At 40.6% G+C, this 24,007-nt stretch overlaps 1 protein-coding gene across 3 annotated transcripts in view; it reads right to left on the reverse strand.

Moving 5' to 3' along the window:
• LOC116254538 (uncharacterized) overlaps window positions 1–23,692 on the reverse strand; it is a 38,975-nt gene extending 15,283 nt beyond the window's left edge. For all 3 annotated transcript variants that reach the window (XM_031630007.2, XM_031629999.2, XM_031629991.2), the window contains exons 1-4: window positions 23,004–23,692; window positions 15,820–15,952; window positions 15,563–15,734; window positions 15,288–15,481 (exon numbers count right to left, since the gene is read on the reverse strand). In XM_031630007.2, the coding sequence (XP_031485867.1) occupies window positions 15,288–15,481; window positions 15,563–15,734; window positions 15,820–15,952; window positions 23,004–23,554 (1,050 nt within the window). In that variant the 5' untranslated portion in view covers window positions 23,555–23,692. The remainder of the gene's footprint in view (window positions 1–15,287; window positions 15,482–15,562; window positions 15,735–15,819; window positions 15,953–23,003) is intronic.
• Window positions 23,693–24,007: the final 315 nt, after the last annotated feature.

The raw sequence follows: 24,007 nt of genomic DNA on the forward strand, positions 1-24,007 counted from the left end.
CTTAGGCAGAAATCAGACATGGGAAGTGGTAGAGATTCCTGAAGCAGCTCATTTGGTTGGGTCAAAGTGGGTATACACCATTAAGTACAAACCAGATGGAAATATTGAGAGGTACAAAGCACGTCTGGTGGCCAAGGGGTTCAGTCAGAAATATGAGATCGACTACTTAGAGACGTTTGCTCCTATTGCGAAGATGAAGACTGTTAGGGTTATTATTTCTTTAGCGGTGCTGAAAGGTTGGGAGATGTGCCAACTCGGTGTTAAAAATGCATTTTTCAACGGAGATCTCGAAGAAGAAGTGTATATGTGTATGCCCCCGGGTTTTGAGAAACCTGGAAAATGCTGTAAACTGAAGAAGGCCTTGTATGAGCTCAAACAGTCTCCCCGAGCATGGTTTGAACTTCTCAGACTTGTTATGAAGAAGCATGGCTACAAACAAGGAAATGGAGATCATACCCTGTTCGTAAAGAGGATAGAGGGTAAAGTTACTCTAGTGTTGTTTATGTTGATGACATGATTGTTACAGGTGATGATGAAAAAGAGATAGCAAGATTAAAGGGTTTACAATCTGCTGAATTTGATCTCAAGAACCTTGGCAAGTTAAAGTATTTCCTTGGTATTGAAATTGCCAGATCAGGTACAACTCTTGTGCTTAATCAAAGGAAGTATACCTTGGATCTACTAAAGGAAACAAGAAAACTGGGATGCAGACCAGCTTCTACTCCTCTGGATGCAGGGCACAAACTCGGTACCAAGGATGGAGAACTTTTGTGTGAGGAAGCTAAAGGAAAATACCAGCATCTAGTTGGTAGATTGATATACATCACTCTGACTAGACCGGATATCACCTTTGCTGTAAATGTGATGAGCTAGTTTATGCATGCACCTATGGATGCGCACTTGAAAGCTGTAGATAGGATTCTGTGTTACTTGAAGAAGAATCTTGGCAAATGACTTCTATATGTTAAACAAAGGTCTATTGAAATTGAAGGGTATTCTGATGCAGACTGGGCAGGTTGTGTTGACACCAGAAGATCTACTTCAGGGTACTGTGTCTACTTAGGGGGAAATCTAGTTGTTTGGAGAAGCAAGAGACAAGATGTTTGTTCCCGCTCAAGTGCAGAGGCTGAATATAGGGCAGTTGCTACTGGAGTATCAGAGTTGTTGTGGCTAAAGATCTTGCTGGATGATATTGAGATAGAGACCGAAAGGCCCATGAGAATGTATTGTGATAACAAGTCTGCGATTAACTTGGCTAACAATCCAGTGCTTCATGATCGAACAAAGCATGTTGAGATTGACCGTCACTTCATCAGAGAAAGAATTGATGCCAGGGAGTTAACATTACCATACATGAAGTCTGAAGATCAAACTGCTGATATTCTGACTAAAGCTTTACATGTAACTCCATTTGAGAGAAATGTATCCAAGTTGGGCATGTTTGATATGTATGCCCAACTTGAGGGGGAGTGTTGACGGATCTTGGTGTTTGGGTTCGGGTCCGGACCCGATCCAGTGTGTCTTGGTTTGGGCATACTTATATCATTGTAAATCCTAATCTTGAGTGTTAATGAAGAATTAAGAGAGAGAGTGTCTGGCGGCTAGTGGGCACCGACCTCCTCACCCGTGGTTTTTTCTCCCTCTTGTTGAGGGTTTTCCGCATTACATCAGTTGTTCTTTACGCTTTTACTATTTCAACACTAAACTCATTGATGATACTGTAGAAAGAAGAGAAGAAGAAAGAAGACAATCTTAACGTGGAAAACCCTCAACACGAGGAAAAAACCACGATTGAGAGGTCTGACGCCCAATAGCAGACAGACACTCTCTCACTACTAATTTCATTCACTTACAAAAAATTAGGGTTTCACGGGTTAAATATGATCATAACAGTAATACACTGGATTAGGTCCAGATCCAAGCCCAAATAGGTGACCCAAATACACTATATGTCAACACTCCCCCTCAAGTTGGGCATACATATCAAACATGCCCAACTTGGATACATTTCTCTCAAACTGAGTCAAAGGTAAGGCTTTCGTCAGAACATCAGCAGTTTGGTCTTCAGACTTCATATATGGTAGAATCAATTCTCTGGCATCAATCCTCTCCTGAATGAAGTGGCGGTCAATCTCGACACGTTTCGTTCGGTCATGTAACACATGGTTGATGGCCAGATTTATCGCGGACTTATGGCTAGATTTATCGCGGACTTGTTACCACAGTACATCTTCATAGGTCCTTCAATCTTTATACCAATATCAGTCAACAACACCTTCAGCCATAGTAATTCTGGCACTCCCATAGCAACAACCCTATATTCAACCCCTGCACTTGAGCGAGAACAAACATCTTGTCTCTTGCTCCTCCAAACAACAAGATTTCCCCCCAAGTAGACGCAGTACCTTGAAGTAGATCTTCTAGTATCAACACAACCTGCTCAGTCAACATCAGAATACCGTTCAATCTCAATAAGCCCTTTTTTCACATAGAGGAGCCCATTGCCTGGATTCCCTTTCAAGTAACACAAAATTCTGTCAACCGCCTTCAGGTGAACATCAGTTGGAGCATGCATGAACTGACTCATCACATTAACAGCAAAGGTAATATCTGGTCTAGTCAGAGTTAGATAGATCAATCTTCCAACCAGACGTTGATACCTCCCCTTAGCCTCTTTACACAGAGGTTCTCCATCCCTAATACTGATTTTGTATCCAGCATCCAGAGGAGTAGAAGCTGGTCAACACCCTAGTTTTCCTGTCTCCATCAGTAAATCCAAGGTATACTTCATTTGATTTTAACACAAGGGTCGTACCAGATCTAGCAATTTCAATACCAAGAAAATATCTTAGTTTGCCAAGATCCTTGAAATCAAATTCAGCAGCCAGTAAACCCTTTAATCTTGTTATCTCATCTTCATCATCACCTGTAACAATCATATCATCAACATAGACCAACAAAAGAGTAACTTTACCCTCCTTCCTCTTTAACAAACAGAGTATGATCTCCGTTTCCTTGATTGTAGCCATGTCGTCTCATTACAAGTCTAAGACTTTCCCAGTTTCTTATATCCTAGGAGCATACACATATATACTTCTTCTTCAAGATCTCCGTTGAGAAAAACATTCTTAACATCAAGTTGGTACATCTTCCACTCTTTCAACACTGCTAGAAAAATAAACTCTAACATTCTTCATCTTCGCAACAGAAGCAAACGTCTCCAAGTAGTCAATCCCATATTTCTGATTAAATCCTTTGACAACCAGGCGAGCTTTGTACCTCTCAACATTCCCATCTGGTTTCTACTTAATAGTGTAGACCCACTTGGATCCAACTAGATCAGCTGCTTCAGGGATCTCTACCACTTCCCATGTCTGATTTCTGCTCAAGGCTTACATCTCTTCTTGCATAGCATAAGTCCACTTGGGATGACTTTGAGCCTCTGTAACAGTCTTGGGAATCATAGACAAAAAAAGAGATGATACAAAACATTTGTAATCCCTGTTCAGTCTAGAATATGACACAAAGTTACCAATAAGGTGTTGAGTACATGACCTAACACCCTTTCTCAAGGCAATGGGAAGCTCCTCATTTTCAGTTTCTGTCTGAATGTCTGTTGTGTCTTCCTCAACAGGTTTATTTTGGGCATGACTTGGGTAATCCAGGGAAGAAGTAGGATTGAGATTAGGAGTAGAGTTCTCACCATCAGTCACCTTATCTGTACGAATTTTTCACCTCGAGTACACCTGCCCAAACAAGCGACTACATTCCTCTTCTGTCCTAGTGGAGCACCCTTCATTCCTCTCATGTTCAAACACCTCAACGACCGGTGGACTCTCTTCTTGCTTGTACTCTAAGAAATCTGTAAATTGAATTTCCTGACTCGGAAAATACTCTTCCCTTGACATAGACTTCTCCCCTTGAAGAGGATTCTCACCAAAATAAGATGCATGTTTCAAGAATGTGACATCCTTGGTAATGTAAACACGACCAGTAGTAGGATCAAGACATTTATACCCCTTTTGAGTAGGAAGATACCCAACAAATATTCCCTTGATTGACCTTGGATCAAGTTTGTTAACATTAGGGCTGTGATCATGAATGAAGCAAACACACCCAAAGACATGAGGGGGAAGGTGAAAGGGTTGACGATTCCCTGGAAGCATAGAGTGGGGAGTCCACCCATTTAACACACGACTAGGCATGCGGTTAATCAAGTATGCACTAGTAAGAACAACATCCCCCCAATAATGCTTGGGAAGATTCCTTTGAAACAAGAGGGCTCTGGTGACATTAAGCAACTGACGATTTTTCATCTCAGCGACCCCATTTTGAGGAGGGGTATAGCTACAAGAGGTCTCATGAACAATCCCCCTTTTTCGAAAGAAATCATCAACAGCTTGACACACATACTCATGAGCATTATCAAACCAAAAGGTCTTAACAAAACCACCATATTGGTTCTCCACAAGAAGAATGAAGGTCTTTATGACATGAGGCACTTCACTACGATCTTTCAACAGGTACACAAAAGTAATCCTTGAGTAATCATCTATAAATGTTATAAAATATTGAAAACCACAACGGGTATGAATTCTCGAAGGCCCCCACACATCGGAATGGATCAAGGAAAAAATTTCATTAGCACGACTGTTGGAAATAGGGTATGAAACCTTAACATGTTTAGCAAACTGACAAACATCACAAGATATTATAGATATGTCCAAACTAGAACATAACTTAGGAAATAACTGTTTCAAAATTCCAAAAGGGAGATGTCCAAGGCGTTCATGCCAATACAAAAATAACTGAAGACAATCTTCTCTCTTCTTCTCGGTCCCACTAACAGCTGTCATAAGAGCATTGGCCACCCAAATGGGAAGTCGATACAAGCCTTCAGACATCAAACCAATCTCAATCTTCTTCCCTATCACCAACAAGTAAAAGCAGAGCATCAACGGCCCGGAGGCTTGTTGCAGAGAATCGATATCCCGGTGTGGAAATGGGAAGACATTACAATGGATTTTGTAGTTGGATTGCCTCACACCCGAAGACAGCATGATGCCATATGGGTGATTGTTGATCGACTGACGAAGTCCGCTCATTTTCTGTCTATTAGAATTAATCAGTCTTTGGAAAGTCTCGCAGAGTTATATATTGGCGAGATAGTGAGATTGCATGGTGTGCCAAGGTCTATCATTTCGGATCGAGATCCACGTTTTACCTCTAGATTTTGAGAGCATTTGCAGAAGGCTTTGGGTACCAAGCTTAAGCTAAGCACAGCGTTCCACCCCCAAACTGATGGGCAATCGGAGAGGACCATTCAGACCTTAGAGGACATGTTGCGTGCTTGTGTCTTAGAGTGGAAAGGAGAATGGGACAAACATGTGAAACTGGCAGAATTTGCATATAATAACAGTTACCACTCTAGTATTGGGATGGCACCTTTTGAGGCTTTGTATGGAAGGCCGTGCAGATCGCCAGCTTGTTGGACCGAATTGGGTGATGGAAAAATCGAAAACCCTTTAGTTTTGCAACACTACACCGACCAAATGCAATTGATAAGGAAAAAGTTGTTGACTGCGCAGAGTAGACAGAAAAGCTATGCCGACATTCGTCGTAGAGAATTGACTTTTGAGGTTGGTGATCATGTGTTTTTGAAGATTTCCCCTACTAGAGGTGTCTTTCGTTTTGGGGTGAAGGGAAAGTTGAGCCCGAGGTTCGTAGGACCTTTTGAGATATTAGAGAAGATTGGCGAGGTGGCCTATAGATTGGCACTACCACCAGACTTGAGTCATGTTCATGACGTTTTTCATGTTTCCATGCTTCGAAAGTACGTACCAGATCCGACACATGTGATTGATTTTCAAGGTATTCAGGTGCAAGATGATCTGACGATGGAAGCAAAACCTATTAAAATTGTGGATCGAAGGGAGCAAGTGCTTCGCACGAAGAGAATTCCTTTAGTGAAGGTGGAAGGGCAGTACCATGGATTGAAGGAGAGCACATGGGAACCTGAGGAGGACATGCAGAAGAGATATCGGCACTTGTTCTTGCATTGAGGTATGATCTAATTTCGAGGACGAAATTTTTTTGTTAGGAGGGTAGGATGTAACGCGCGGCGTTTGGGTGGAGCGGGTCGGGTCAGGGTCCAGACCCGGACCCTAGCCCCACGCGAGAGGAGCCCGACGCGAGGGCCCTTCTCCCTCGCGTCTCCCTTTTCTTCCTCGTCGCCTTCTTGCTTCCGTGTCGCCCGTGTGAGACCAGGAGGAGGATGAGGGAGCAGTGGCGACGCTTGAGCCGGCGGAGGAAGGAACGGCAGCGGCGGCGGCGGCGTCGGTGTCGGCAGTTGGGTAAGCCCTCAACCTCTCCCTAACTCTTCCTTCTTCCTTCTTCTCCTCCTCCCTCTCCCACTGTCACTCGTCTCCCTCTCCCACTGTCTCTCGTCTCCCCTCTCCACCGAACGACTCCCCTCACTCTCCACCGTCTCTCTCTTCTCTCCCGTCCTCTCCCCTCACTGCCTTCTTTTCCCCTTTTGACCGAACCCTCTCCCCTATCAGTCCCCCTCCGTTTTTCCCTCTTTCTCCCTCTATTCGACCTCCCTCTCTGTCCACGCTTCACGCTCTCTCCCCATTTTCTACTCGTTTTCTATTTTCTCCAATCAAGCACTTTCTCTCACTGATTTTTTCACTATTCCATCACTGTTGGATCCGTTTTCAGCTTGGGGATTTGTCCTCCCCCTCGTAACAGCAGTTAGAGGAGGCCTTGGTAGTGGAGGCATTGGAGGATTTTAGCCGTTTGGGGACCACTTGGGCGCGTGAGGTGGCTGCCGGGAGGATTACAGCAGTTTAGACCTTCAATCGGGGTGAGCAAGGCGAAATTGAACATATTTTATGATATATTTTTCTTTGGAACGCGTATAATTATTGTTTGAGCATGCTAGAGCTTAGAATTGATTATTTGGAACACATGTTAGTGATTTCGTTTTTGGGGAAAAGCTTGCGATTATGTTGGGAAGCGAAGATTCATATATTGGATGATCATTTAAGCATGATAGATTAATTTTCGAAGCATTAGGGGAAACATGGTAGAGTTTGTGAGGTTGTGGAGAAGATTTAGGACCGTTTTAGTGAGCTTGTAGCACGCGTTTTTGTGAACGGGTGCATCTTGGAGTTAAATAGGGATAACGTACATAAGTTGGATGTATCTTTGGGGTAGACGCCTTGATTTAAGAAAAAGGGAGTTTTGAGAAAGGCGTTAGTGATAGACGAATTGATGGCTTTGAGTTTTGGCATCATTTGGCACGGCTAGCAGTGGGGAGTGACCCTTTTGGAGAACTTGTGGGTTGACACTACCCGTCGACACCCTCTCGAGGCGATGACACGTGTCTCAATGATTTTGTTTTGTTTTTGTTTGAATTGTTGAGGTATGAAGTAGGAATCTTATCTTGTGTTTGTGTCTACAGGTACACCGGGTACATCCCGTCGACCTTGAGCTACCGGATTCGAAGCTCGAGGCATTTTGGAAGATTCTTGTGAACGCGCCACAGGTATAGCGACATTCCAGGCAAATCCCTGCCTGGGCAAGTGAATGAATGTGTGTTCCTAGGATCATGGGATCCTAGGATTTGTGATATGAATTAATTGAGTGTTCCGTGAATGAATATGTGTATGTATGTACATAAATTGATATATGATATGAATCTTTTTGAAAGGCTTATAGTAATTGTTTTGATAATGTTACGCATTTTCATGTGCATGTTAGAATTGATAACTGTTTAAGACAGATGAGGCGGGGTATCGAGTCGAGTGTCTCCTCGACCCCAATTGTGCATTAGAAAGCATCCTAGAATGATAACTGCATAGGACAGCTACGAGCCCACCACAGATTGAGACTACTCTCTGTGGTTTGGCTAAGTTTTCAAAGATGTGATTGTATGATGATGAATGCGAATGTTATGTTTATTGAATACCCATTGCCGCGGGCAATGATGCAAATGTTTGCACAGTGGGTAGTTGTACCCATATTGTTATGACGGCTAGCCAAAACTGTTGTGGTTATGTGTAACCCTCGTGTGGAGGCAATTGGAGGTGTGGGTTCACTCGTGAAGTGAACCAACCTCAGGAGCTAGCCAGTTAAATGTGTTTGTGCAAGTATAAGTATAAGAATGAAAGAATAAGAGATGAGAGGCCAGTGGGATGTGACTATGTATATGGGAGTTGTCCCGCTTTCGCCACTGGTCTCGCCTGTTCGGAGCGCAGGCGGTGCAAGGCCCCAGGGTACTGTTGTGTGATGTGCTTGGAGCGTAGGCTCCCGCCTTCCCAACCTGGGTGTCCTAGGAAAGGCTGAGTATCTCTCCTTGGAATTCACACATCCATGGATGAGTGCTCTACCGCTGCAGCGGATAGATGGATCCATACTGTTCTGGGCCACCACGGGGGTTGTCTCTCGGCTGTGGGCCGCCCGCGGTGTGCACGTGCCTGTGTTTGCACCCACAGGAACTGTAAATTCACTGATAGTAATGAAACTGCAATGTATGTGATTGAAATGTATAGGATTGTTGTGCATGTGACTGTTGTGCCTATGAATGCAAGTGACATGTTGATGATGCCTTGCATGTGATTGAAATGATGTTATTGTAGCCATTGAGTGGTGTCTGCATGTCGTGTCTTGACACGACATAATGATAGATTGTTCTGATGTTTGTGTACTGAGTCCGACCTTAGAGGGCTTGGACTTTTCCTGGCTTGTTGCCATACTGCGAAGGCTAAGCCTTCAGTTGTTTCTTTTTTCAGGTTTTGGTGTACCCGGGGCAGCAGGCTGAGCAGATGGCTACACTCACGTCCTACTGGGGAGGTTTTGGGTTTTGTTTTGTTCTTGTAGTGCCGGCGCGTCGGGTTTTTGGTTTTACTGATGCCTTGTTTTTTATTAGGCATCGACGTTGTGATTTTGGGGCATTTTTGTCAAATGTACAATTGAATTGAAATGTTATATAATGGAAAGCTTGCCCCATTGTTTTGAATTGCTTGGCTCATTCTTTTTTGAACTATTGTGTAGTCACACCTCGATGTTGGATGTTAGAAAAAAAAAATGTTTGAGTGTCAAAAAGGTCGGGGTGTGACAATCGCAGCATTGTTGGTGCTTTGCAATATTTAACTTTTACCAGACCTGATATTACCTATGCGGTAAATCAAGTGTCTCAATTTATGCATACGCCAAGGGACGTACATATGAATGCAGTTAAAAGAATACTAAGGTATCTCAAGGGAACTGTTGGAGATGGATTAGTGTATTGTAAAAGTGAAAATGAAGCTGCTGATCATGAATTAATCACATATACTGACGCTGATTGGGCTGGAAATCCAGACGAAAGAAGATCTATCTCTGGTTTTTGCACCTTTATAGGTAAAAATTTGGTATCTTGGAGTAGTAGAAAACAACGAGCAGTTGCAAGATCAAGTACAAAAGCTGAATACAGATGTATGGCTGCAGGGACGGCAGAAGTGACTTGGATTCGACACTTGCTAGAAGATATAGGAGAAAAAATAAAAGGCTCAATACTAATGTGTGACAACCAAAGCGCCATCAACATTGCTTTCAATCCTATATAACATGGCCGAACAAAACACATTGAGATTGACCAGCATTTTATCAGGCAGAAGGTGGAGAATAAAGAGATAGAACCAGTCTTCGTTGGAACTAATGAACAAGCTGTTGACATATTTACTAAAGGATTGACAAAGTATCGTTTTTGGTTTCTGAAGAGCAAGCTGTTCATGGTTCAAAACCATGCACAGCTTGAGGGAGGGTGTTAAACAGTAAAGATCTGGATCCTTCTTCTGGATCTCAACACGTTGAAGAAAAGTCTCTTAGGATTCCTCTGTTCTTGTAAAGTGTGTTGAGGCATTTAATGTCCTTGGGTCTCTTAGGATTTTACGTTGTATTAAATGTCCTTGTAATATGCGATCCTCTCTTGATCATTCTCTGTTTATCAAGAGAATTTCAGGGGTTTGACCATTCTAGCAGTTTATGTTGATGATATTATCTGATAGATGACTCCACTCAAGAAATTTCTGATACAAAGTTGTTTCTTCAAAAACACTTTGTGACGAAAGATCTTGGTCAACTACAATATTTCTTGGGAATAGAAGTTGCTCGTAACAAGGAAGGTGTAGTTCTATCTCAACGGAAGTATACACAAGAGAGACCTAAAAGCCTTAACCACCTGCATGGGCTACCATGTAAATCAGGCCTGATCTTGAGAATACAAATGCTTCAAGAGATACACTCTTGAAGATCCCAACGACTTCAATAGGTAATACACAACCAAACCTCAAACTTGAGGAGAAGATACCAAATCTATTAATCTCAAGAGAAGAATACACAAGAGAGGCCTAAAAGCCTTAACCAAACAAGGGACAACAGTCCCATATATATAGTACAATGAAAGGGAGAGAAGAAGGAGGAGTTGGCTGTTGGGCCAGCTCCAACAGCTAGTTCCCTTTTACAAAAAGGAAAAGGTAAAAATAGAAAAAGAAAAGAAATAAAAAGTACATAAAAAAGAAAAGGAAGCAAATAAAATAAAATACATAACACCTATGCATACATAGATATTCATATATACAAATCATATATGAAACATATGTATACTTACATAATGTCTAATTTTTAAATTCTAACAAGATCTTGGTCAACTACAATATTTCTTGGGAATAGAAGTTGCTCGTAACAAGGAAGGTGTAGTTCTATCTCAACGGAAGTATGTTCTTGATTTATTACAGGACACCGGAATGCTAGGAGCTAAACCGACCAATCTATATATGAATCCACACATACATCTTCATGATGACCAATCAGAATTAGTGGATTCTCGATTACACAGATCTCTTATTGGAAAGATCCTTTATGTCACTTTGACCATACCAGACATTAGCTTTGCAGTGAGAAAGCTAAGTCAATTCATAGAAAGACTCAGGAAAGTTCATCGGGATGCAGCTTTAATGGTGGTCAAATATTTAAAATTGTCTCCAGGTAAAGGACTTTTGTTCACAAAAGGCAAGACCTTGGAAATGGAAGCCTATAGTGATGCTGACTATGCTGGCTCAGTCGAAGACAGGAAGTCTACCACAGGATTCTGTGTATTTGTGGGAGACGACCTTATATCCTAGAGAAGCAAAAAGCAAGGTGTGGTGTCAAGATCTAGTGCAGAATCTGAATACAGAGCTATGGCTCAGACTGCTGCTGAAATGACTTGGCCTAAATCAATGCTATATAGCCTAAGTGTGTCGATGCATCTTCCAATGAAGTTGTATTGTGACAATCGAGTAGCCACATACATTGCAAGCAATCCAGTTTTCAATAAGAGAACTAAACATATTGAAGTGGACTGCCATTACATTCGGGATCTTGTTCAAGGAGGAACTGTAACCACTATTCATGTATCATCTGAAGATCAAACTGCAGATGTCTTCACCAAAGCTCTTCTTATTTGTGATTTCTCTAGATGTTGTGATAAACAAAGCATGATTAATATGTATGCTATAGCTTGAGGGGGATTGTTGAATTAGAAGACTTTTAAGTTTCTAAGTGGTTCTTTGCAATATTTAATAGTTAGGAGTTCTCTTTAAACATTCCTCTATTTTTGGTTGATGTTATATGTAAGTCTCTACTTCTGCCTTCATCTCTTTATTATTGAGATTAGGGTTAGTAAATGAATAAGGATTCTCTCTATAAGACTGCCTGTTGTAACATATTCCAAAGGATACAGCCAAAGAAACCTACCCAGTTGGTCTCGAGTCCGAGGGTTCACCACGTTAAACATCATTGGTGCTTTGTTGAGCTTGTTTAAATGAGCTTCAAACAAGCTCGATGAAACATTGTATCGCCGAGTCAACCTCAAGCCAGTTCCCTAGAGCTTGACTCAAGTTCAAGAAGAGCTTGAGGTTTTATGGGCATGACTAGCCTCGTGTTCAGGCTTAACCGCATCCTCACCTATTTGCTTTCAAAATTTTCACTCTTTCTTTCTTTCTTTCTCTCTCCCTCTCTCTTTCTTCCCTCTTTTGTTTTCTTTTTCTTTTTTTTTTAATCTCTCTCTAGTTTTTCCCTCCATTCTCTCTCCCTTTTTCAGTTATCTAAACTCTAAATCATGTTCTCTCTCTCCTCTCCCCCCCCCCCACACACCATGTCCTTTGGAAAGGACTACACCCAACTAGCCTATCATCCTATGTTACATGGTTTCTTCTAAATGGTTGCTGCACCTGTGTCGACATTGGTGCTGGTGCTTCTCCGACTAAAGCGGATCTAGAAATTGCACCTGACTAAAGCAGATACCGAGTTATATGTAAATCTTAAATATTATGTTTGTTTTAGCCTTTGAGGCATATATTGTTTCTTCTAAATTGTTATTGTCACAAGTCTAAATTTCTAATTGAATGATTTATTTATAATGTTATTAAATTTGAAATTTTGAAGATAGAAATTTTAACATCCGGTGATTTACGGAATAAAAATTTGATTTTTTTAGTTTGTCCAGATAAAACTGGAACTTAATTTAGCTGTAGCTGTAATTTAGAATAAAATTAAACGTATCTCCAATGAGCCCTAGAATAAGTATTTATGCATATAAAATGCATATAAACACATAATAGTAAATATTAGAACATAGGGCAAAACAGAAGTTTCGCATCACAAAGAGGTAAATCTGGTAACGAAGGGTTTGAAAGTAACAACCTTAGTTCGTTAGGTCATTAAATCTGCTTCATATATCAGAAGATCTTGATTTTTCTATTCTCACTCTAAGATCATGCACTTAACTGGAACTACATGCTTCACAATCAGGCACAGACAGCTTTAGAAGGTTCAAGAATGAAGGAATGCTGTTCTACTCATTAAATACATCACTAAGATGTCACTATGGTAAGCAGATATGGCTGCTATGCGAGACTTGCCTACACCATAAGGGGACAAAGGACACAAGTAAAAAACAAGAAACAAGCTGACAACAATACCATAGACAACTCCATTCAAGCATCCTTTTGTAATGGAACACATCCATTTATAAATCAAAATCCATAAGAAATTCATAAATTCAAGAATATTATCTACTGGAGGCGTACCCTACCGGTACCGGTACGACACCGGTACGGGGCTGGGTACGGCTCCGGTACCGGTACGGGGCTGGGTACGGCTCCGGTACGCGTTGACCGTACCGAATACGATCAACGTACCGGAGGCCGTATCCGTCCAAAATTGGACACGGTCAACATTGACCGAATCCAATTTTGTCCATTTTTTTAAACGTTTATTTCATTTTAACGTTAAAAATTATTTTGACGTTAAAAAAAAAAGTAAAACGAAACTCTTTCGTTTCTGTCTTACGAGTTATGACTCTTTACCTCTCGTCTCTCTCCGGCAACGAAGCAACGGCGACGGCAGGGGCGGCGAACGCAGGGCGGAACGGCGACGACAGCAGCAACGGCAGGAGGTGACTGTGACGTTTTTTTCATTTTTTGTTTTCATTTTCATCGGCTCCACCCCTGCCTTCGCCGCCGGCGACGACCAGCGACGGGTTGTGTGTGCAGAAAACTCATCGCCTGAAAGTGAAAACCCAACACCCCTCCCTCTGGCTCGCCCTTTCTCTACCCGAGAGGGTTTCAAATCTCTCTCCCTCTCTACCCGAGAGGCTAGCCGACGATTTATAGCCCAGCTGCTTCCTCATGTGTTTTGTGTGTTTATTTGTGTGTGTCAATGTGATTTGCAGCTTTTTTGTGTGTTTTCATAATAAACTTGATCTTCTTCCTGGTAAGCCAGAGATTCAGAGAATATAATAGAGGCCTCCTTTTCATTCTTCACTGTCTTAGAATATGAGGCCTTTTCATTCTTCACTGTCTTAGAATATTGTTGAATGTGGATTGCATTTGCCGGCAGGGCATGTGAATGAGTGTTGCACTCATGCCGTTGTACTGAATGAGTGTTGCATGTAGAGCCGTTGTACTGTGATATATCGTTTCATGAGAGGATTCATTTATTTCGAATGATCCCTGTTTTTATTGGTTATGTGTTGCAGTTGCAGCTCATTTGCTAGGTTCTGTTCAGACATAAGTTGTAATGGCTGATAAAGGAAAAGAAATACCCTACAGGAAGTGGGAATGGAGAAAGCAACAGTAGTAGTGTTAATACCACTGCATTAGAGAAGGATAATCCACAACAGCCTCTTTGGCGCTATGTGAAAAAAATAGGAAAAGGACCAGGTGGTGGTGGGAATGTAATTACTTCCATAGTTCCATACTGTGTTTTGGACCATGATTTTATTCTGTTTGCAATTTTTTGATATATATGTGTGAATATGTTATTTTGTTTGAAATTTTTTGATATATATATATATATATATATATATATATATATATATATATATGCCCGTGTGTGTACGGCCGTACGCCCGTACCCAAATTTTTTGAAAATGGTCCGTACCCGTACCTATGTGACATAGTCTACATTAAACAAAGGAACAAACAGCAAAGACAAATGGCATGGGAACTGATGATAACCATATCAAAAGATGTTATTTCTTCCAAGGCTACAAGATCCAACACGGCAGTAGGCAACCAAACCCAGACTGACCATAAGTATCGTGATTAGTTCCCCCAGGCCCCAGCCCCAGGATGATGAGAATGAATAGCATTCAAAGAAACAAGCAAACTACATAGCAAGCATAAGATTTGAAGATAACTTGCACCTTAAATTTTTTTCATAATTTTGCATTTGTTATTTTTGAAACAACCTTAAGAACTTAAGCAGCTAATGATGACTTTTTGCTGCAAAAGGATATATAAGTGCTAAAATATCATCCAACCCTAACTATACAAAATGTTCTATTTAAGTGCTCAAGCAAGTATGGTCGGAACATATTAAATAATGGTGCATCATTTACCTTAGGCATCTTGCACACAAAATATGATGATTCTTTCACTGAAACTGCATCCTATCCCCGAACACCATAATTATTTCTAGTGGGATAAGGTTTGATCTAAAGAGAGAACTAGTAAAATTGTGCAGACTAGTGGACAGTGAGGGAATTCGTTAAACAACAGGAGGAAGAAATCATAATTCTTTGGCATCATGATTCCTAATATGCAATTGCATGGACATGGATGTCTGGATGTGATTTATTGATAGAGGACTTAATAAAAAAGGGGCGTCAAGGGCTTAACAGAGAAAAAAACAGGAAAAATATTCATTGTTATCAGGATCTGAAAAACAGAAAACTACTTTTGCATTTCCAAACAGACCTGTAGGTGGTGCATCTGTATATAATTCCAAATTCGTTCAATAGCTTCAGTCTGAGGCATTTCCCTTTCTCCAGTGCCAAAAAACTTACAAAGTGCCTCAGATATTATAACAGGAGATGAACCAACTGCAGGGCCTTGAGCTAGAGATCCTACATATGATGCTTTCAGCCTTTTAGGGTCAGGACCTGAATCTTCTGCGAAAGGCAAATTGCATAAACTTTAGTAAGTTACTATGATGTACCCTGTCCTTATTCTAATGACCAACCCACACATACTTGCTGGATCAAGTGGCAAAATGTGCTTTGCCAAAAGCTTGTTCATCTTAAACATGTCAGTGCAATCTGTCTCAAACACCAGCCTCAATGCATCATTGCAAATAATCTTTCTCTTGTTACTTGGATCCTGAAGATTATTTTTCCTTATGTAGGCCCAAAGCTCTTTCACAATCTGAAAAAGCACAAGCTGTTAGAATTTCTATACTAGAGAAACAGATAAAAGAAAAACATGATGTGAGTTTGTGAATGCAATGGACCTGAGTTCGTGTCATGGCTGGTTCACCAACAATAGCCTGCAGTTCAGGAGAAACACCACAAAGTTTATTAAGACCACCTGCACCACCTCTTCGTTTGCCACCAGCTGCAGTATTACTCGGAACTTTCCTGGGGCTAGCAGTAAATAAAAATCAACCGTCTCAAGACATCAATAATGGCAACATGAAAAAAGGAAAGAAAAGGACTAGTGTCATAATACAAATAGGTTTTCTTTTGAACAGATAATGGGAGAACATTTAGCTTAATAACTGCAAAATAAAAGCATTTTTGGTAAAGCTTAGATGTGCATGTTAAATGTGTTAAGTTCACACGAACCAACCATTACAAACTTCAAGTGTCAGGTCAATCTTCAGAAACTAGTATGAATAGAAAAAGACACAGGTTTGACGACTGGTAAAATAATTAGAACTTTCAACATTGCAGTTACCCTTTCTTTTATCATCTATTTTATTGTAGATTAGTTTCGCTGTTTTTTTTAAAAAAACGCGTATTATACGTTAAAAATGTCTTTACCGTATAAAACGGGAATAAGAAGCATTTTTTTCAAAAAAAAACGTTTAAAAATAAAAGACGCGTATAAAACGCGTTTTATACACGTCTTTCACGTTTTTTTAAAGATACACAGTGAGTTTTTAAAAAAAAATGGCACGCGTGTAATATTTGTAAAGGAATTGGTTTTTTTTAAACTTGGATGCTCCTTTTAATGGCCAAAACGTCTTTTTAAAAGATGGCACGCGTGTAATATTTGTAAACGAATTGGTTTTTTTTAAACTTGGACGCTCCTTTTAATGGCAAAAACGCCTTTTGAAAGATGGCACGCGTGTAATATTTGTAAACGAATTGGTTTTTTTTAACTTGGACGCTCCTTTTAATGGCAAAAACGTCCTTTTAAAAGAAAAAGGGGCTTTCCCGCCAACCTCTCCTTCGTTCTCTTTTTCTCTTTTTATTTTCTCCTTTTCCCGCCTGTTGCTGGAGTTCACGTTGCAGGGAAAGAGTTTATTAACTTTATTTATTTGAATTTTTAAGTTGACATTGTTTCAAGGTGTACCTAAAATTTGTGGCTTATCTAGCTATTTTCTAATGTTTTTTTAATTTCTCATTTATTTTATTTTTATATAATTGTTAGGATTTTTTATTTATTTTTTCAAAATTTGCCGTCTTTTTCCCGTTTTATTCCCGAGATTTTTTTTCTCACCGTATTATACCCGTTTTTTTCCTCGCCGTATTATACCCGTTAACATCTTTTGTGACAATGGTTTATCCAACAGCATTCGCAAGCTTGTACAGTGCCATCAGTTAAATGCTCAAGCTTCACATTTTAGTACTTTGAATATCATCCCATACAGTTCTAATTGCACATCCATTACATGTGACTTCTTTATTGAAAACATTTAACCTGTGTCACATGGATGCAGCAATTGGGCTGCTGATCCATGTCAACATGATGCAGTTGTAGCTGTCGTAGCAGCTTGAAAGCACCAATGTTTTATATTGTATACATTGTTATACATACTATATACTTTAACTCAACTAAAAACTAATTCTTTCATATATATAGGAATACATGTTTACCTATACATATGGTTTTTAGAATGCAAACACCAAGAGTAAGCCCCATGAATAGTCCAATCAACAAATATAAGATGACTCACACATTAACACCAAGTGACTCTTTAAAAAACTAGTTTATGTGTCTCCATCCGTGAATCATTAGATCAGACAGTTCATGGTGGTGCATACTAGTGTGTGTATGTGTGTGTCTATATAGTGCATATCTGTATGTGTGTGTAATGGTGCAAGAACTTGCATCCACACCCTGTGACATAGCCTTTTACTACTACCAATTTCAGGCATCACTATCAACCATAATCAAGTGCACCAAGAAAAGGTCTCATATGCCATACATGGACTACCAGCCAAAACCTCTTTATTTACAACAAACAGGGTAATTTCACAAAGGACCATGATAACATGCTTAGATACCAATTCTTCACAAATTTATCTGTGCAACTTAAAAGTTCATCAAGCAGAACAATGTGGTAATTAATAGTACTTTGACTACCATCAAAATAAAAAACTCTCTGTTCACTATCACTGTCTCCTTTATAAGCATCACAATAGATAAAGTAAGCATGGTAAGCATAGCTAGCGCTGCAGCCTATTGTAGCCTTTCTATCAAACAAGAATTTATAGTATATTGTTGAGACAAATATTTATAAGTTTAATGACAAACAATTTGGAAACTTTATTATGAGTATTTTATTATTTTCTTGTCATAAGGATGATTGCTTTGTAACTCTTCACTAATCTCTATTGAAAAAGAGATTAGGGTTAATGAAAGTTGACTTTTCTGTTTTCCCTCCTACCAATTGGCACATGGCATCGGAGCCCTATTGAACCTAAGAAACCTAAGACCATGTGTCGCTACTTCTCGTTGTGCACTGCAATCAATTGGAGTTGTCCTATTTCCTATTTCATCTCAGCTGCTTTTTTTCAAACATCTTTCACCGCAGCTGCTTTTTCTCATACCTTCTTCTTCTACTCCTTTGCAAAGGCATCTTCTTTTGGGTCATCCATCTTTGTTAAAGATTCGTAGAGTGACCCCTCAGATCTCTCCACTTGTGTCTATTATATGTGAGGCTTATCAATAGAGAAAGCACCATCAAAGTTCTTTTCTTGATGGTGAGAATCGGTCCAGTAGTCAAGTCCTTGACCTCCTTCATGTCAATATTAGGAGCCAAGCGTGTTCCTAGTCAGTCCAAGTATCGGTAGTACCTTGTCATTGTTGATGACATTTCAACATTGTCATGGATGTTCCTAATGAAAGATAGACTAAAAATTCATGCACTCCCAAATTGTTTGTCATTAAACAAAAATCAGTTTAGTTATTCTATCAAAGTTATTTGCACTGACAATGCTCTCGAATTCAAAACTAATCAATTGCTGCAAGTTTATCATGACCATGGAAATCAAACCCAAACTACTCGTGCACAGACATCTCAACAGGACAGAATGGCTGAATGAAAACTTGACATTAAAGCTACACTCTAAATACACCTGCTTCATACAAGGGAGAGGCAATTCTCACATAATATTACCTAATTAACCGTATACTATCCTCTTCTATGTAAGAACAAATCCCTTTTCAATAACTTTTTTGAATTCCCCAACTTTCTTATTTCTCCAAATGTATTTGGATGTGTATTGTTTGTTGATAAGTTGGGTGCTGAACATGACAAACTTGCAGCGCCAGCCATAAAATGCATTTTCCTGGATATCCTAAGAATCAAAAAGGCTATCATTGTTATGACCCCATATCCAGACGAGAATATGTCAGTGCAGATGTATCATTTTTTTTAGTATGTTTCATGCTATTCTACTTCTATCTCAAGGCTACATGTGGACCATAGTAACAAAATGCCTCTTCCCATACATGTGTTTCCTTTTGAGTTTGTTCCTTCTATGAGGGGCTCAATGAGCCTGGTCCTGCTAATCCTCCTCAATTTCATGGTATTCCACTGGTTTACAGTCACAAACTACCAATTTAACCAACTTCCACCACCTCTTCTTCAAAAATAAGTACTTTTGATAACACTATTATTCATCATGTAGATCTAGAAGAACATGTATATACTGAGGCTCCTGCCATCTAATCCCCTCAGTTTTCTGATCGTCACTAATATATGCTCACAAGCCACCAACTGAATGCAACCTCTACCACCTCTTCTTCTCCAGAAATAAGAATTTTCAGTAATACTATTATTCATGATGTAGCTCCAGAACAATAGGTACATATGGGGACTTAGGAGGTTGATGATGATAGACTCATTGCATTCAGGAAAGCTAAAGGATAATGCACTCTGCACCTTATTTCCCAGTTTCACAGGGATGCTAGACTAAGAAAACATATGAAAAGATTTATATATGCTCTATAAGTTACTTTTGTTGGACCCTCAATGAAGACAGGCAATCCACGACGAGATTGATGTTTTAGTGTCATGGGAAACCTAGAAGTTAGCCTCACCTCCTTCAAATGTAGATATTGTCGGTTATAAATGGGCGTTTACCATCAAATATAACTATGATGGTTCTATATAGAGATATAAGGCCAAGTTAATGGCCAAAGGTTACACATAAACATGCGGAGTGGACTTCTTTGAAACACTCTTCTCCCCTGTGGCTGGACTTTAATTTGTTTAGTTGTCTTTGTGACAGTCCATTATGGATGGTTACTATGTCAATTGGATGTTAATAACACATTTTTGTATGGAGACTTGTCTGAGACTCTATATGCAAACCTCCAGGATTTGAGGCTCAATTAGAGTGTGACAAAGTGTACAAAGTTATAAACTAAAGAAAACTTTGTATGGTTTAAAACAAAGCCCTCGTGCTTATTTTCAAAATTTGCTTGAAGCTATGTTGTCTTTTGGTTTTCAAAGATCAGCATCTATGCATGAAGAAGACCAGTTGTTGAGTTGTTATATAGAGGTGTACATAGGCCACATAATACTAATGGGGAATAGAACGCAGGATATTTCTAACACTAAGGGACATCTTTAGAAGAACTTTGTCACCAAACACCTTGAACTACTAAGATACTTCATGAATAATGAGGTGGCAGTAATGAGTCCCCTCAACCAAATTCCTCTTGACTGAGTCCCCTCTAGGCTCCATAGCTTACCTCAACTTTGGTTGAGTTCAAGGAATCTCCCTCAAGGACCATTGGTCAGGCTAGTGTGCAGCCTCTAAGAATTAGCTCTATTATCAACTACACCACCACGACCTTACCCGTAGCCTGGGCTGCTCCCCGATCCTCTCTTTCAATCTCCCTCTTCATGTGTCTTGTTTGACACTAGTGCATGCCAGTGTGGGCACAAACCATTTTCAAGAAACTTGGCAATGGGGGTATGACCGCATGTGTGTGTGTGTAGAAAACAAAAAAGCATGAATCCAAACAAACAAAACAATACATTCATGATTCAAAACTTATAGAGTATGAAGAAACTAATGAACAGGATGAAAGTAACAACCACAACAAAAATCCAAAAAAAAAAAAAAGGAAACCTTAATTTTCAGAAAAAAATGGACTTGACCAATGTTGACCAAGTTAAAAAAAAAGGATATGGTCCCAGTGACCATATCCAGTACGGTTTTGACCATACGCAGGATGTACCCACGGGCGAACCAGTACCATACATGTATGGTACAGGTATTGCTCCATAAAAGTAATACCCATATGACATAGGTGCATGCTTGATTCCCCACACCCTACAACACACTCATACAACATTGAGCACCGCATCTACTCCATTCTAACATCGTGAGTGAGTGCTTATATAATGAGGATTTCCCTAGTTAGATAGTGAGTTTGAGACTCTCTACATGCAATTTTTTTGTTGCTCCAGTGACTGTCCACATAGGTGAATTGTTGTTATTATTTACGAGGAATAAGCTACAACCTAGGTCCTGGGAGCAATAGTTAGGTATGTACTATTAGATGCTTCAACCTGGGCACTCAAGTTGACACCCAATACCTAGGCAGGTGGTGCAAGATGCACTTTCAAGTTTCAACTACATTTAACAAGTATAACCAGTCCACAAATGGGGCTTATTTTCAGGTTGCTTTCACTCTCTTGGACTAGAAATCCTACAGTGGAGAAAATGGTTGTGTTAAAAAAATAAAAAAAGAATGCTAAAGCGAACAAGTGAAAAAATGAGAGAAAAAAGAGAGGTTGGAGAGAGAGAGAGAAGGGGGGAAGCAGTTGTCCTCTCCTTATTGTTTTGAAGAAAAAAAATACCTCAAAGGAGCCTCCTTTCCAAATCTCAGAAAAGATGTCAAACTATGGAGTCAATCATCCATTTCTATAATTTTCTTTTTTCCACAAAAGAGAGTTCTCGTAGGTTTTTAACATTTAAAGGGGGGGGGGGGCACCATATTCTATGATAAGTGGCAAGGAGGCACTTTGTTTCATCAAATATCCACGGGCTAAACATAAATTCATTTCCAATTTTGAGGTTAAACATTTGAAGGTAAGAGCTGTGGCACCTTGGACTTTGTATAGCTACAAGTCTCCAAGAAAACTGATTAAAATAGTTTTTCTCCTATATAAATATTTGGTACTGCAACTTATGCTCTTCAACAAAACATGTGGTTTGTAGTAAAAGGAGAGCGCTATAACTCCAACCTTTTCAAGTTGAGGCTCACGAATTATGTAAGAATTTTCTCTAGTGATTCAGTTGTACTGTGTAACGCAACCTAAGCAGACAGAAGCCAGAATAAGTCTAGTCAGACAGCTCGATAAGCTGCCTATATGGAACCAAGTTTTCTCCTTTTTCTTTTACTGGGTTCTATGAAAAAAGATGTACAATAGTTGGGAGGTTCAACGCCATTTTAAGTCTCGTGAAGTCTTCGAAAAATGCTTTTCAGTCTGAAAGTTACCCTTACTTTTAAGTTTCTCCTTGTATCTATTATGGCCCAGCCCATCTGTGCCCCCATGTCCCCGTGTTTTAGGCAACAACTAATGTTTTTGACTACTTAGTGTACAAGCAACCAGGCAATTAGATGTCAGTCAGGAGTGGCCCGACCTTGATGACAACTACGGTGGAAGGTGTTGTCGCAGGCAGTCAGGAGAAACACAGAAAACTTGAGTAAAGAAAATAAGTGAAAGGCTAATGTCGATGTGATAAGCTTGCAAGTCGCGTAGAATCACAAACACGGTAATTAGGGGAACTGGAGCAGTTCTCCATGGAACCAAGATCCAATTGTTCCTCTCCATTCCAACTAAAGGAGAACGCCATACTGAGGTTCCTGCCATCTAATCCCCCTCAGACAGAAATTGCTTCTCACACATTTCACTTCAGGAAAAGCAAGCGAAATCCCTAAATATCCCAAAGGAATGGTTCTATCGCACATGCCGCAATAGGAAATAATACACCGCCTAAAGCTCGCCTACTCGTGCATTTAGCATTACAAAAAGAATACGGCCACCATGCAAGCCGAAGGTAACAGATCCCAAACCCTAATAAATAACCGATAACTAACACTAGCGCAAAGAAAAATATGACAGGTTCAATGGCGGAAGAAGAGAACAAAAGAGGTTCAATTATAGAAAAAACAAATAAACAACTTGCGGAAATGGGGGAACTGGAAGAAGAAAAGGAAAACCTGCTTTCCTTGGGTAACTCCTGAACGACAGAGGCCTGAGGCATGTCCACCTTGACGTTTGGGCAGCTGAAATTCCCCTTTCCATCAAACCGAGGCATCTCTACAAGGCCACCGCAGTTCGGTGGGAACGGCGAGACGCCGATGCCACCAACACCAGGGACGTGGCCATGACCGTGGTGGAGATGGAACTGCGCCTGCGCCTGCGCTTGGGCATGGACGTGGGCCTGGGCTTGAGCATGAGCATGAGCATGAGCTTGAGCTTGAGCTTGAGCTTGAGCCTGGGCGTGGGCGTGGGCGTGGGCGTGGGCGTGGGCGTGGACATGGGCGTGTTGCTGCTGCTGCTGCTGTTGGTGGTGGTGGCCAGATGTAGGGAAGCTCTTGGTTTGGACGAGAAGGTCGATGTGGTTACGGATGAAGGCACGCTTGTGGGAGAGGTCGACCCCCAATTTGCGCTCGAGCTGCTGACGGATGTCGCCGGAGGTGGTGACGGTGAAGTCTGCCTGCCGGAGCAGCGTCTCCAGCCCCGAGACTATCTCCTCGTCGCTCACCATCGCCACTCTACCATGTAACGGCAACCAAAAAAAACGACCCACCACAATCCACCTATCTCTCTCTGTCTCTCTCCTCCCTTCCCCCTTCTCTCTCTCTCTCTCTCAAACACACTTTTTCAAACCAAAACCAACAAACCGGGGCTATTTTGTTTTCCGACTTCTCGTCTGTCTCATTTTTGCTTTTTCTAACGACGACAATAACTTTCTAAAATCCGGATCCAAACCGGCCCCATCGGCTAATCCGCCCACCTGCCCCATCTGCACCTTGATATCTTTGCCATTTATTAATTTCTTTTCCAATTTTGTGCTCTTTTTTTTTTTTTTTGTTCGCCGCTTTCTCCTTTTAATAAGATGACGACGCTGCTTCCTGTGTTATGGCATAAGAGGGGAGGGCATGGAAGCCGCCTTCCCGTTATAGGCATGGCCCACCAAGGGTGCCTTTCAATTGTAAAC

Source organism: Nymphaea colorata, chromosome 1, assembly GCF_008831285.2.
Source record: "Nymphaea colorata isolate Beijing-Zhang1983 chromosome 1, ASM883128v2, whole genome shotgun sequence".
In the NCBI taxonomy this organism is placed as follows: Eukaryota; Viridiplantae; Streptophyta; class Magnoliopsida; order Nymphaeales; family Nymphaeaceae; genus Nymphaea; species Nymphaea colorata.